Raw genomic sequence first — 16380 nt, 5'->3', positions numbered from 1 at the left:
CGCAAACATCTGGTCCCGCTCGAGCGCCAAGAAACAAAAGCAAAACACATTCGCTCGAGCGTGAAAACCAGTCCGCTCGAGCACAGATTTTCATCTCCCAGAACTTTACAGGAAAAAGGACTACCCGCTCGAGCGCCAACAATACCGCTCGAGCGCAAGAAACCTGCTCGAGTGTAGAAAACACACTTGCAGAAGTTTTGCAGGGCCACGAAATACTGGAAGTGTGTAAACCCCGCTCGAGCGCAATAAGACCCGCTCGAGCGGACCGCCTAAAAACTGGGCAACACGGAATTGAAACCAAGGCCTAACCAACCTGTAACAACCCTGCTCAAAACATCCTAAAACTCACACTGGTGGAATCAAAGGATAACAACAAGGTACATAACCACCAACTTCACGGAACCGAGCCCGGAATACAACAAAACAGTAGAAGGACAACCGGGATCGTTATAAATACTTTTCTCTTGGATGGCATTTTGTGCCACTCCATCCTGATAAAACTATTTCTTTTTATAAAGATATCCTGTTTCATCACCAGTCAATTCTTATTAAACCAATTCGTGATAAAGTTTGCCCAAGTAAAATTGTTTACCATTCACTTTATATTCACAATATTGTATCTCTCGATGAATGGGGTACTCCCTACCTTCTTCGAGATTTACCTGGTCACTCCATCCAATATAGTTATTATGACTATATGGATGCTTGGTTTAAAGTTCTCTTGTATCAAAATGAGTCCTTCAGTCATTCCTGGTTCTTCCAGTTTGATCATTAATTCAAATCAGTCATTCCTACATGGTTCCTTAGATGACGGTCTCTTCATGGTGCAATACCTGAGATCTTTCCACTAGAATTAATGGAACAAGTCAACTATTTTTCTACTGTTTACAAACCTAGTCAACATCAGCAGCAGTTTCCATGGTTGCTCATTTTTATGTCCAAATATAAAGTTTCTTGGATATTTAAATGGCGATATGGAATTGATAAAAATATAGTCATTCATGCTCCAACTCCTACAATGGTTAAAGCTCAGCAGAACCCAACTGCTTCAGTCACTCAAGGAAGCCCACTTCCTTTAGTCAACCTTGGAAGCCCTAATGATCCACCATCTAGTTCTTCCAAGCCCAAGTCATCCAAATCCAAGATGGATCAATCAAGCAAGTCAAAGCCCAAATCTGATAAATCCAAGTCAGTTCAGTCAAAGCCCAAAGTCAAACCTGGATCATCCAGTGATCAACTGCTTTAAATGGCCCATCTCCTGATGTAGACACCCCATTTTTGACCGACCTTAAGACTCAGACGACATCAATTGAGCACTCGGTGATAGTGCATGTTGTGCTTGTTTTGAGTTTCCGGAGTTTTCGACTGAGTGCCTTGCCTCCGGGCCTTTGAACTCTTTGTGCTTTGGCTCGATTTGTGGACCAAGCCATGTTTCCCTTCCCTGGAGGGAGGGAGAGGTCTTGTAGACCACTTTTTGTGGTCATACACCACTTTTCCTGCTTGGAAACTAGTTCCCAGTTTTCAGAATCTTCGGCCGCGCAGCTTATCTCAGGACCACTTAACGTTCTCCGTTTGGCTTGGTTTTTGAACCATGCCTTATTGCCTCTGCCTAGAGGGACACTGTGGTCTGGGAGACTACTTTTTGTGGTCGTAGACCACTTTTGATGCCCGTAGACTAGTTTTCGAGGCTCCCGGCCGCACGCCTTGCCTCCCAGACTTTCGTCTTGCATCCTTTTTGGTTTGTTTTTTGTACAAACCTTATTTTTCTTGTATGGAAGGTGGTATAAGGGTGGGAGACCAGTTCTTCCCCTTGGAGACCACTTTCCTTCCTGCCAGCTAGTTTTCTGGTTGGCCAACTGATTTTCTTGGTCTTTGGACAGCCTTTTCTGGTCGGCTACCACACCACTACCTTGTTTTCATGCTGCAGACCATCTCCCCTCCATGGCCGACCACTTTCTTCCTTGGCCAACCACTTCCACTAGTCGGCCGACCAGTGTAAGTAGCTGGCTGACCACTTCAAATGGTCTGCAGCTTTCCATCACCTTTTTGGAGATATTTTCTAGCCAGTTGTTACAGTTGAAGGGCACAAAAGTGATCCTCTATACACGTGTATGGAGGGAAGGCTTTAGGCCTAAGCTTGTCCAACAAGCTTACACTTTGGTTCTCTATATAAAAGAACCTCCCCCCTCCTCCTCCAGGTTCAGAATTTTGTGCTTGAGAGATATAGATACACATTTGTCTCTATCTTGTTCTTTCCTTCACATCTGTGCTTCAAAAGTGCCTTTTTATCACACTTTAACACACAAACACATAGTGAAACACCATACTCTTGGAGCTGAGGTCCCTTGAAGTTGTTTTTGAAGTTTTTGGATTGGTTTTGGTCAGAAAAAGCTTCTAGAGTTGTTCTACAAAGGTGAGAAACTAACCTCTTAAACCCTTATTTTTGCTTAAGCTTTTGGCCCTACTTGCATGTTGTTTTAGGCTTGACTTTAAACTAAAAAAAGTTATGATTTTTCATGCTTGTAATGTTTGTTTAAGGTCTCTTTTGTGTTGGGGGTAGTCTACCCCCACTTAGACCTTGTTAGGCCTTGTTTTGAGCCATCCCTTTAGGCTCTTGTTTTAGCCTTTATATGAACTTTCTACCACTGAGTTCCAAATGAATTTTAGTGGTGGAAATGGTGTTTTGAGGTCCCAAATAGGAGAGGGTCATCCCCTCTCCTTATATCTTGGTTGCTTGCTTTGTATGCCTCATGTTTGAGCATGTTTGTTAAGCTTGTGTTGGCTTATTCTCAACCTATTTTAGGCCTTATTTCAGCATGGCATACCACTATTTTGACTTGGTTTTGTCATCCCTTGTATGCCTTATATACTTGTAGTGTATTTCTCACAAACTAGCTTTGTGTGCTTCATGAAGTAGCATGTCTTTCTAGCTTGTGTTGAGTCCATCTTAGCATGTTCTTGGTGTTGTTTTGTCATGATATACCTCTGTTAAGGTTTGGTTTGATAGCCTCATGCATGCTCCATGCACTTGTAGTGCAATCCCACAAACTAGCTTAATGTGTATCATGCTTTTGATCATCATTCTAGCATGATTTTGGCTTAACTCTAAGAAGCTTTTGTCCATGTTTTAGCATGCTCTAGCTCTAATTTGTGTTGTTTTGGTCATGCATGCCATGCTTTGCATAGCTATAATGCATTCTAGCTTGTTAGCTTTGTGTATCAAGTCCACTAACATGCATTGATTGGGCTATTTGCATGATTTTGCATCATTTGTTATGTGATTTCAGTTCATGTTTCATCTTCATGCACTCACATTTGTCACTCTTTCAATGTTTTGAAGGGTTGGTCCTTTATGCCCTAAACATGAGTCATTGCGTATGCCTTCATGCCTATGCTTGCGAGCTATCATTTCAATGTGTTTTTGGAATTATTTTGCCATAATATAACTCTGATTTTTGTTGGTTATGTCATCTCATGCTTGGTCTTGATAGGCGTAGTGTAATCTTTCCTTTTGGCCTTGTATGCACCATGCCTTATGCCCTTCATGCTAGCTTGTTTTGGCTTCCTTACATACATGTTTTAGACTCATTTTGACATGTTCTAAGACTGTTTTGGGTTGCCTTGACCATATGCTTCATGTTTTGTATAGTTATAGTGCAAGTGCCTATGCTAGTTTTGAGTTTTGAGCACCATAGCATGCTTCATTTGCATCATGTGCATGATTTGGCATCATTTATCATGATATTTCAGAGCTTATAGCATTGCTATATTCCTACTTCTTTCATGCTTTGAATGCCTTTAAGGGTTATACATTGTTGCCTAGCTTATGGCTTAGCTTGTATGCTTGCATGTCTAGACTTTTGAGCTCCCATCTTAGCATGTTTTGGTCTTTGTTTTGACCTACTTGAGCTCTCTTTGTGGCTGGTTCATGCATTTGTGCCATGTATTGCTTGTCTCTAGTATAGTCTCCTTTGCTAGCCTTATGCCTTAAGGACTCTAGTATGCTATACTTATGTTGTTTGAATGATCTGGCATCATTTATTACTTAATTTCAGTGCCTATAGTGTTGTTACACTTCCACATTTGTCACTCCTTGAGCACTCTTGAGAGTTGTGCTCTTATGCTTAATTTGTGAGCCAATTGGCATGCATGCTTGTATTTGCTCTTCGTGCCTTCATTTCTTAGCATTGTGGCCACTGTTTTGGGCATGACTGAGATCTGTCCACATTTGATTTAAGTCCATTTAGCATGCTTATGTTACATTGCATTGAGTACGCCATGTTGTTCTTAGCATTTAGCATTGTGTATGCCATGTTGTTTGCATGTTTATGTCACATTGCATTGAGTATGCCATGTTATTCTTAGCATTGTGTATGCCATATCGTTAGCATGCTTATGTCACATTGCATTAAGTATGCCATGTTGTTCTTAGCATTGCGTATGCCACATCGTTTGCATGCTTATGTTACATTGCATTGCGTATGCCATGTTGTCCTTTGCATTGTGTATGCCATGTTATTCTTTGCATTGTGTATGCCATGTTGTTAATTGCGTTGTGTTATGCATGTTGTTGCTTGCATTGTGTTTGGATTAGGTGTTAGTCCAAACACGAGAAACGAGGGGCGTTTCATACTTGAAGTAATGAAACGTGCCTCAATTCTCGGTCGCCAACGCTCTTGATCACACATGATAGAGGTCAAGGCTTTATGTGTTTATGTGTGCATTCATTTCACATTGATTCGTGCAATCTTGGCTTTTCGGCCATCATGCATCGAGATGCGTGATTGGTGGCCCGAGGGTCGAGAACTACACTCCCTTGAGCTCATGAAATGATAGGGAGGGTGGTTATGCACAAATATGTTGCAAATACATTGCAATGCCTCTTCTTGTCATCTGTTGCAGCAAACTAGAAGTGTGGCAGCAAAACTGGTCGACCGACCAGAAAAACTAGCTGGCCGACCACTTTTCTGGTCTGCAGCAATGGCAAGTGGTCGGCAGGTGGTTGGAAACATCAACAACTGGTCAGCCATGCTCCTAAGGGTCCCCAAGGTGAGTTAGAAGCTATCTGTAGCTTGGTGCAAGGTTCTGAGAACAATTGTAAATAGAGGCAAGTTAGGGCATCGCGACGGATTTCCGAACGAGGCAACCGGGCATTCATGCACTCTTCTCCCTCCGAGGGCATCTCCTTACTGCTTTACTAGGCTGATTTGATAGCTAGCTTATGCTTTGTTTTGTATTTAAGTAGTTAATGCGTTTAGTAGTTAATTAGCTAGTTAGTTAATGTTGTAATAACTAGTTAGTTAACTTGTTAGTTAATTAGCTTCGTTTTGTACTTAATTAGTTAGCTTGTTAGTTAATTAGTTTTGTGATGTAATAATTAGTTTAATTAGCTTAGATTAGCTAGTTAGCTTCTTATTCGGACCCTCCATCGAGAGGGCACAATTATTGTAATAAGCGTGCATGTGTGCAATGCATGTTTTCCAACCTCCATTTCTTTCTTCCTTTTACTTATCCGCTTTCAGTGGTTAATTTTAGGGCATAGTTCAATTAGCATACCTTATGCTTGCATGCGTGCATCATTCATCTGTTTGCATGCACCGGGCTCGACGCATCATACAAACTACATTGTATTTCAATTCCAAATTGAATACATGATATCAAGTTGCATTTCATATGCCATCTTAGAATAGCCGAGCCTATTTTAATTACATTTTCGCATGTGTTGCATTAGCCATCTTAACATGAACTAGGATCATGCATGATTTCTAACTAGTTCTCTGTTTTGGCTCAGAGTACACTGTGAGTGTTTATGCTTTAGCATCCTTGCATGAGTGTAAGTGTTGCCATGTTTAGCATGCTTGTCATGAGGCTAACCGCTTAAGTGATTAACTGCATGAATGCCTGCGGGTGAAGGTTGGATTGCTTGAATTGGAACAATTCATCAAATACGAGTTTTAAGCCCACTTGAGGGTGGCAAAATCTTCGTCTTAGCCTACTTGCGAGTAGCATCTTTAAACTATTTTCGAAAAACAAACATGAAATGTTTTGTTCTAACTTAGGCGATTTAGTCTATACTTGTATGCTGCGCGCATCACATAGTAATTCTAGGTTAATAACCGGAATAAGAACGCATGTGTTTTCAAAAACAACATATCATGTTAGTAAAGGTCGATCTTTGATCGGGCGAGCGGGGGTGCTCATTGCATGACCTTCCCCTCTCGTACCCAAGTTTCCGAGCTGAGACAACTTTGGTGATGACGGATACGTGGCCTTAGGCACAAGTCAGGGTTTCCTAAATTCCACCAAAATAAAATATTTAGGTGGCGACTCTGTATCTGGCAAAGTAGTCTATGTTTGGCACTTCTTTCTAAAAATCAATTTTCCAAAACGATTTGCCGGATTTGAACTCTTTGGTGATTTATCAGTCTCACATTGCACTTTGTGAGATTAGATTCAGAACCGTGACATGAGTTCGAACTGTAGTAGCCTAAAAACAAAACGATTCGCACCCCATCGCGCGCAGAGCCAGGAGTTCTCAAGGCGGTCTACAGCCCAGTTAAAAGATGAACCCTTTGATGATGAGCCTCCTGCACCGGCCCAAAAGTCCAGTTCATCCGACTCATCTAATTCAACTGCTCAGTCAACCAGCTATGATCCATATGCGGCCCATTTCCAAGATGCTCAAGACCCATATGCATAGCTACTAGTCAACACTGATCAACCAGTCAACATTGGATTCGATATATATGCATTATAGCTTCACTCTTTACTCACTTTTTGAGAAAAGCTGCTATTTTGTATATATATTGCTTTCCATCAGTCACATGCCACCGAAAGTAATGAATAGTAAAAAGTCAACTTTACTGTTCAACTATTCATCAATCAACCTGCTCAACAACAATCAAAAGCTTCAATCAACTTTAGTCAATCAGCTGAAAGCAGCAGACCTCACCCATGTGCTCCATCATGCTCTTCCAGCTCCCAGCTCACAAGGCTCACAATTAATTGTATTGGTTATAAATTAGTCATTTCGTTCAATTGTAAATCAGAGTTTGAGTTTGTTAGGATTCTGAGTGAGAACAAACACCTTTCTCTGCTATTAAACTCTTAGTAAATGTATTTTGAAGCAACTCTCTGCAGTTACTTCCAGTAAACAATTGTAAGTTATTTAATTGTTACTACTATTAAACTTTTAGTAAATGTATTTTGAAGCAACTCTCTGCAGTTACTTCCAGTAAACAATTGTAAGTTATTTAATTGTTAAATTGTAATATTTTGGTAATTTTTGTTAATATTATTCCAATTCAAATATGTTTTTTCTGTTTCTTCTCTTTTACGCGTTGCTTTCCCTTTTGGTATCAAAGCCTAATTGTTCAGTAGTTTTATGAAAATATTTAGAAGGGATTAAACTTTCTTGAATACAGTTTAAATCAACACCAGTATCAATTAATGCAATGGCTTCAGTTTGAAAATCATTAATAACAAGAGTGACTTTTGAATGCCATTTCTGGATATGAATACGGGTAATTAAATTTAAACGATTATTTTCATGAGAACGATTATCAAAAATGACTTTATCATATTAAATTCTATTCTTCCTTTTGTGTGCATATTATTCCAACTTAGGCTTGGTTTGGCATAACCTAAAAAAGTCAAAAAGTCACTATCCTATTTAAGTCACATCATCGCATTTAAGTCATATCACCTCTCTACCACATCACTTCAAACCCAACCCATACCCAATTCATATTTCATAAAAAGTCAAAAAGCGTACATATTTAGTTTATCCCAAACAATCCTTTAGTTAACTCTGTTTCTTCTGTTTCTTCTCTTTTACGCGCTGCTTCCCCTTTTGGTATCAGAGCCTAATTGTTTAGTAGTTTTATGAAAATATTTAGTAGGGATTAAACCTTCTTGAATACAGTTTAAATTAGCACCAGTATCAATTAATGCAATGACTTCAGTTTGAAAATCATTAATAACAAGAGTGACTTTTGAATGTCATTTCTGGATATGAATACAGGAAATTAAATTTAAACGATTATTTTCATGAGAACGATTATCAAAAATGACTTTATCAGGATTCTACAAAAAAATAATTTTCAAAAAATGTTTTATAAAGAAAATATTTTTATATGTTTGGTAGTGATGGTGGCAAAATGAATGTAGATGTGGCGGCTTGGTGGTGGGCGGCAACAGTGGTGATAGCGACGATGATGGTGGTAATGACTGTGGTGATGGTGATGTGGTGGTGGAAGTAAGAGTGACAATGATAGTGTGGTGACATTGATAAGACTTTAGTTCATAATTATTTTTTCTTTTTAAAAGTAAAAAATATTTTCTGTTTATATAAGCTTGTTTTTTGTTGATTATGAAGAAAAAAAATTTCGTTGACTTTCATTTTTTATTGTACCAAACACCAGAAAATATTTTCTGTCCAGACAAACGGAGTCTAAGATTAAGGACCAAAATAATCCAAGCTCGGGTATGAAATAAAAAATAAAAAATTATCATTTAAATATCATCATTCTCGCATTATTAACTCAAGCTTGTATAATTGAACTTATCAGCCAATTCATTCAATATTTGTGTGACATAGTTAATCGAATGTAAGATTTAATTAATTTCAACTTTGAAAAGCTTATTTCCCTATAAGAAATTGTAACATAATTTATACATTTGAAAAATCACCATCTATTATCAATTTTAAATAATTCATCACTTCAATCAACTTTTTGGTTTCTTTTTGAAGGTTTATTTTTATTTTTATTTTATGAGCAAATATATATACATATATTTATATATATTATAGCCGGGTGTCCACGATTATTATGAACAAATATAATAATTGATATTTTTTTGGAGCCTTTTTTTTAACTAATTTTTGGGGGCCTAAAGCAATTAGCAATTGCTTGCCTCGGAAGTCAGCAGTGATGTTTTACATATTTTGCATGTAAGATCACTTTTTTTTCAAAAGAAATTCAAGAGTTAAAATCATAGGAAAGGCATATAAAATTTATATGAACATCTTAATTTCATGTACTTTGAGTGTAATCTTTTTTCTCTTTTTTTTAGTGTAATTTTCAAATTCCACATGCAGCCTATGGCACCACAACAAGTTATAACAATTGCATAAATTCCTTACGCTGTGTTTGGTTGGGAAATTTGGGAAGGTACTTGTAAGGGAAAAGAGAAAAAGTATGTGAAATTAGGTAAAATGTAGGTATATTTTATTCACATTTCACCTACTTTTGCCATTTCCTTTTCTAACGCCCTGCTCAAATCCCTCAACCAAACACAGTATTAATGTATACATACTTATGTAACATCAGTCTCGCCACAACGTCTCACATTGCTTAAATTCAAATTTGTAAATGACATTTGGATGATTAGTTGGTAAATCACGCAAATGTTGTGTATTCTTAGCTTGCATTGTAACTTAAAATGTCCAACACATCTCATCAACAAAGAAAAAAAAATTACTTCTGCATTTTGTGCAATTGGCAACTTATTTTTGATTTTGACAAAGAACTCTAATTGAACTAATTTTAGAAAACTATTTTGCATGGGGTTCCAAATCCAATTGAGGGTTACTCTATTATTGGTATTATTATATGTAATAACTTTCAGTTGTGTCACTTATGGGGCTGTGGAGGTTGACTCATCAATGTCTAGACAGAAGCAATTGGAAGTTGAAAGGAAACTAGAACTTCTCAATAAACATGCAGTGAAAAGCATTAAGGTATGGCCTACTATGGTATTCTTCTATGTGTTATTTTATTTTATATACTCGTTTTTTTGTTATCCCAAAGTCCCAATCATTGGCCATGTGTTTATATAAAGAAGAATAGAGCAGTCAATGCAATAGTGCTTTTGAGTCAATTTAGGGGAGGAAAAGAGTAGTTTTACGTGCACACAGAAAGAGCGGGACATGGAATATATAAATACGAGATAAAAATTATTTGTATTTGTAGTTATTATTATGTTCGCATCTATAATTGTATATTTTGTGTTTGATTCTCTCTATACATCTAGACTTTTTGAAGAAAAAGCCTGCAAGACCAACACTTATTAATTTGAGAGCCAAATAATAGTACAATTAATTTAGCAGTTACATGCTTGATATGTGATATAATTTGCTTGTCTGTTTGGACAAAAAGTACTTTTCATAATTTTTAGCATTTAACATAACAAAAACCAGTTTTTATGATCAATTGAAAGCAAGATTTTTGAGTAAAAAATATCTTCCATTTTTTGATAACCATCCTTGTCCTCTTCATAACAAAAGACTACTAAACTACACATCTTCGCTTAGCATCCTAAAAAAAAAATGACTTCTTTCTATAAATATGTACTACATGAGCTTGCTCTCTTCTTTTAGTTGCCTACCACCAAAGGGAGAATAGGAAATCATTTTACTTTCATCAACAATAAAAACACAGCAATGCTAGGTATCATGAAAAGTTTTTCATGAAAATGATCATGAAAGGTTTGTGACTTTTGAATTACACTTAGAATAAAACACCACACACTAATCAAGGTAATCTAAAGATTATAAATCTTTCATGATCATTTTCGTGAAAAAATTTTCATGATCCCTAACATTTCTCATAAAAATATGATTGAACCTTGGAAGCATTAATATCCTTTGTTTGTGGTGTCCCTTTTTCCAAGTAGTGTTTTTGAGACTACAGTGCTACCAGCATCATTTCACTAACACCATTCTACAACCGTTGCTGCCACCATCTTTCCACCACTACCATGCATTATTTTTAAGATCATAATCAAATATAAGAAAATATTTTTTAAACAACTATTTTCTTTAAAAAGTCAGGTTTTTTTTTTTTTTTTTTTTTTTTATGGCAAGAGTGAAGATGGGGACATTATCGATTGCATTGACATATACAAACAACCAGCTTTTGATCATCCTGCCCTACAGAATCACACAATCCAGGTCTGCAATTTTTATTTTATTTTTTTCAAATATTTTGTTACTCTCTACATGATGACATGTTAAACTTCGTGATTACTTCAACTGCAAATCCATGAAAAGCTAAAGATTGTTTTCATTTCAGATGACACCGAGTTACGATCCAACGATGGAAAGGACAATTGCGACAAAGAAAACATCAATAGAGAAAAAGAAGGGAGACTCTGCAGTGACGGTGACATCACAGTTATGGCAGAGAAGTGGAAGCTGTCCAGAGGGCACAATCCCTATCCGAAGAACACGAAAGAAGGACCTGATTAAAGCACATTCAGTGGAAGACTATGGCAGGAAGAAGCCCAGATTTTCACAACACATTGATGACACCATAGATTCATACCTTCAACTAGCAAACCACTCGGTACATGCGTGCATGCTCCGTTTGTTTTTACAGAAAATGTTTTTTAAATTTTGTAGTGTTTGATATGATAGAAAATGAAAATCGACGAAAAGTGTTTTTCTTGGGCGATAAACGTTTTTTTGTTTTTTAAAAATAGAAAATATTTTCTGAATTAGACTCTTACCACACTGTAACATAAAAAAAATTTAGAGATCAAACATTTTTGTCTCCAAAAGTAAAAAATTTGTTAATCAATTTCTATTGTCATAATAAGAGTTGTTATTAAAATTGGCCAAAAAGTTAAAAAAATAGATCTTTAGCGACAAAATTTTAAAAATATTGCTAATAAATACAAATCAATTTCATGCAAAAAAAAAAAAGTTTGTCTTTGAAACAAAAAATTTCTTCCCAAAAGATAGTAATTCATCAATGTCCAATTTAGTCGCTAAAAATACAACAATGCCGCTTTTGACAATCAAAATATTTCGTTCTTAATTTGTTTGAGTGCCAAAGCCGCCAGCAGCACCATCACACCACTGTCACACTCACTGCCGCCACCCACCACCACCACCACCACCACCACCACACCAACACTATCATTACCACAAATCACTAGCACATCATTTTTAGGTCACAACTAACTATAGAAAAACAGTTTTTTTCTTTTTATTTTTTTTACAAAAAATAATTTTTTTTATTAGAAGTATTTTTAATGTTGGAAATGAGTCTTGGCATTTATAATTTTTGTTGTCATATATATATACAGGAGGCAATATTGATAGCAGAAGGGTTCAGCTATTCAGGGGCTAAAGGAGATATAAAAGTTTGGAATCCTTTTGTTGAATCTGATGATGAGTACAGTACTTCCCAAGTTTCTTTGAAAAATGGCCCTTACATGAAGTATGAAGGCATTGAATCTGGATGGGCTGTTAGTAAATCATCACTTTCAATTATTTCATATATATATATATTATCTCTGTTTTTTAATTTTGATGTTGTTGAACTTATATTTTGTCATACAATAATATATTGATGATAATGTCTATGTTCTTCAGGTAAATCCGAGTGTGTATGGAGACAGAAAAACTCGATTATTTGTGTATTGGACTGTAAGTCATTGAATTTAATATCTTGGTGCCCTAAATAAGTTTTAATGAAATGCTTTCACTAGGTCTCATTTCTTCTCAATCATATTTGTTAATTCTTGAACAGTAGTATATAGTTTGAGAAATATTTGAAATACATGTGAGTAAAAATCTTAACCATATGGTTGTTGATGGGAAAATTGCGTCTCCAGGTCTGGGAAATGAGATAGATAATTGAGGTTAATATTTGTACAGTCGTGTTGAGGGTAGTTCGATGTTGAAGTCAAAAATTACTTGAAGAACAAGAAAAATTCAAAATACTCTAATCCTAATAGTTAGAACACATATATCACCCCTATCACCTCTTTAATGTTGTGTTTGGTTGGGAGATTTGAGGAGGGATTTGGAAAGGGAAATGAAAAAGGTAAGTGAAATGTGAATAAATTATGCCTATATTTCACATAGTTTCACACACCTTTTCCCTTTCCCTTTCCAAATCTCTCCCCAAATCCCCCAACCAAACATAGCATAAACGTTCCAAATCTCACTAGGAAAATATATTACACCATATCTAGAATCACATTTTGATTGAATTTTGACTTCTGCCCTTATCTCAATAATTCATGTCGCATCATCTAATGTTTTTATCTGAGTGAGATCATATCATATCAGCTGACTTTCATTCTCATTAAAAAAAACACACTCCCATTATTCAAGTTCACAACTACCATGCCATAGGTATATTTTAATGCTTCGTGGAATCAACAATATGATCATTTGGCATTATAATAGACCAAGTGAAAAAGAAATAAATAAATAGAAGATGAGAATGAAACAAAAACTTAACTGTAAACTATTTTTTTTTTTTTTTTTGATATCATCTATATTTGATGCGAGTTATTACTAAATTTTAGTTTGCTCTGTGTATTAAACAGGCAGATTCATCACAGAGAACAGGATGTTTTGATCTAACCTGTCCTGGTTTTGTTCAAACAAACAGTGAGATTGCTCTTGGTGCTGCAATCTATCCAATCTCAGTCACTGGAGGCCTTCCTTATGAAATCACCCTTTACATCTTTAAGGTTAGACTACAAATCAATCAAGCTTCTTAAATTAATCTTATTATTATAAGACTTGAAAAAACAATTTTGCTTGGTTCCATTTTTCCAAAAATATTTTTCTAGAAAATTCTTTTTTTTTGTTTTCCGTGTTTTTTTTTTTTTTTGGTTTTTAATGAATTTTTTAAAATATTTTAAGCAATTTTTTTTTTTACTTTTTAGACATACCTAATATAAATATACTTAAAAAGTAAAAAAATTGTGAATTTTTTTTCACTAAATACCAAAAATACAAAAAAAAATACGAGAATTCAATATATTTTTTGTATTTTTATGTATTTATTAATTTTTTAAAATATTTTTTCACAAATTTTTTACTTTTTAGATACATCTAAATAAGATGCATCTAAAAAAGTAAAAAAAATGCTTAAAATTTTAAAAATATTCACTAAAAACAAAAAAATACGAAAATAAAAAAACTCAGTTTTAAAAAAAATTAATCCAAAAAACACAAACCAAACACCCTGATAATGGTATTAGATGCAGTGCCGGCCCTGGGCATGGGCCAACAAGGCCATGGCCAAGGGTCCCTCAAAATAGATTCAAAAAAGGGCCCCTTTTATTATGGTTTGGAGTAATATATTAGGTATGTTTTAAGTTTAAAAAAAAAAATTAAAGAAAGTCCAAACTAACTTAAAATAAATTGACTCATTAAAAAATTGAAAGGCCCATTCAAAAAAATTAACATTGTTATCCATTGAAAATAGACCCAAAAAAAGGGTACCTCCTATTATAGTTTATTGTAATATATTAGGTATATTTTAAATCCAAAAAAAAAAATTAAGGAAAACCCAAACTAACTTAAAATAAATTGGCCTATTAAAAAATTGAAAGGCCTATTTAAAATAATTAGCATTGTTATCCATTGAAAATGATTTTTCAAAAAAATTAGATTATGCAAGTATGATTGATTTATTTGTTTCAAAAAATGCAAGAAGAGCGAGGATCAAGCGACACTTATTAATTGTTCTAATGTAATACTAAGTATTTTTTTGTGATTTTGACACAATTTTTTTGTCTTTTTTTTTCATTTTTTTTATTCAATGAAAAAAAAAATATGAAAGGCCCCCAAAAATTTATTAATTGATTATTGACTTTGAGCCTCGAAAATCTCAGAGCCAGGCTTGATTAGATGATCAATATATGGAATAGTATTTAATATAGGACTAATTACTCTTTTACTCCTTCAAAATATGTACTTTGTGTCATTTTGGTTTATAACATTTCAATTGTCTTAATTTTATCCCTAAAGTATCAAATGGATGTTAGTATTCATGTTAGAATCATGGGTATTTTGGAATAAAAAATTACACGTAAAAAACAAAAATTAACCCTTTACAAATTGACACAATTAAAATATTTAGAGAGGTTATATACAAATAGAAAATTTATACAAAGAACTTAAACATAATGACTTGATTGGTTTTTGAGCCAATCACTTTAGAATAAAGAGTTCATTGAAATACTTTTAATTACATAAATAATATTATCACATCATTTTTGTGTAAATTTTTATATAAGAATTATGATGGAATAGCATTTTTCAAAAATTTATGATCAAAATAACACGAAGTGCACACTTTAAGAACTAGAAGTGTAAAAAAAAAATTTGATTAAGTATAATTTTTTATTACAAAAATGCCCTCAATTGTGCCAATGCATATTGACACGGCAGCAGGACTACTTTAACACACATTTTAATAGTTTGAAAATAAAATTGGCACAATTAAAATGTCGACAACCAAAACAAAACTAAACAAATCGCATATTTTGAACAAATATCTAATGAACCCTTTAATAAAAGAAAGGTGAAAATGTCCATTTCTCATGTTCTTTATTGTTGTGTATGCATTTTCCAATTTTGACAAACAGGATCCCAACACCAGCAACTGGTGGGTGCAATATGGAGAGACAATCAACATAGGCTACTGGCCACCTTCTCTCTTCACTTTGTTAAACCACCATGCCCAAACAGTTCAATGGGGAGGTGAAGTTTACAGCTCCAAGCTAGGAAGAACTCATCCCCACACTAAAACAAACATGGGCAGTGGACACTTCCCCGACTACTTCAGCGGTAACTCTGGTTGTGTGAAGAGGATACGAGTTCAACAGAATTCTCTGGACTTGATGTTTCCGCCATGGGTCGAGACTTATGCTGACGAATATGATTGCTATGATGTTTTTTATCTGGGAGATTATGTTGATGATCCTGAGTTTTACTACGGAGGGCCTGGGAAATGTTACAAGTGCCCTTAAGGACACTCCTGATGTTGGCAACTGGATTGGTTTTTTTTTTTTTTTTTTTCCTTCTGTTTTTATGATTCGTTATGCACCCATAAAATTGTTGGACACTCTACTTCTCATAATTCATATATTTATTAATATCATTTTACCCTTGCGTCAAATTATCCAAAGGGACAACCTAAAATCCATTTCACCATCTTCTCTTCTTCCGACCTCCATTGGCACGAACTCCAACAGCCACACCAACCTCCTCCCCAGTTCCCACCACCACCACCCAGTTCCTCCCCACCCCTGGCTGCCACCCCCCCAACTCTTGCCCCTCGGCGCCCTTCCATGCACCTCCCCAACTCCCCTCATGACCCCACAACTCTCGCAGCCACCTACCCCCTCAACTCAACCACTGCCCCCATGATCCCACACCCCTGCAGCCCTCTGTCGTGTGTGCGAGAGGGAGATAGATCTAGGGTAGAAAAAGCAGAAGAATAAGGAGAGATCTCTAGGTTTCAAAAGAAGTCACAGTGAGGTGGTTCGCACTGGAAGGAGGAGGAGGTATAGGATGGTTTTGGGGATAGGGAGGGAAGGGTTAGGATTTGAGAGGAAGAGAAG

The 16380-nt window shown here is 35.6% G+C and overlaps 1 protein-coding gene across 1 annotated transcript; it reads left to right on the top strand.

Annotated features, from left to right (window-relative positions):
* The first annotated feature begins 856 nt into the window (after nt 1-856).
* On the top strand, nt 857-15893 carry LOC114287358 (protein neprosin-like). The gene is made up of 10 exons (XM_082895408.1): nt 857-1188; nt 8170-8257; nt 9076-9173; nt 9631-9742; nt 10868-10954; nt 11076-11348; nt 12094-12255; nt 12383-12436; nt 13348-13494; nt 15403-15893. Exons 1-10 carry the CDS (start codon nt 857-859, stop codon nt 15784-15786), a joined length of 1737 nt encoding a protein of 578 aa, XP_082751534.1. The 3' UTR covers nt 15787-15893.
* The last annotated feature ends 487 nt before the right edge of the window (nt 15894-16380 follow it).

The sequence above is a fragment of the Camellia sinensis genome, chromosome 11, assembly GCF_055761805.1.
Source record: "Camellia sinensis isolate YWXY chromosome 11, ASM5576180v1, whole genome shotgun sequence".
In the NCBI taxonomy this organism is placed as follows: Eukaryota; Viridiplantae; Streptophyta; class Magnoliopsida; order Ericales; family Theaceae; genus Camellia; species Camellia sinensis.
Note: the sequence above shows the minus strand (reverse complement) of the source record. Positions and strands in the feature narration are given on the sequence as shown.

What these genes read in the sequence shown, in the direction of transcription:
- LOC114287358 (XM_082895408.1), top strand. Translation starts at nt 857, where the DNA reads ATGGAACAAGTCAACTATTTTTCTACTGTTTACAAACCTAGTCAACAT. An exon ending in TGGTTGGGAAATTTGGGAAG is followed by an intron (nt 9,174 to 9,630) that starts GTACTTGTAAGG and finishes AATAACTTTCAG; the next exon opens with TTGTGTCACTTATGGGGCTG. An exon ending in TACAGAATCACACAATCCAG is followed by an intron (nt 10,955 to 11,075) that starts GTCTGCAATTTT and finishes TTTTCATTTCAG; the next exon opens with ATGACACCGAGTTACGATCC.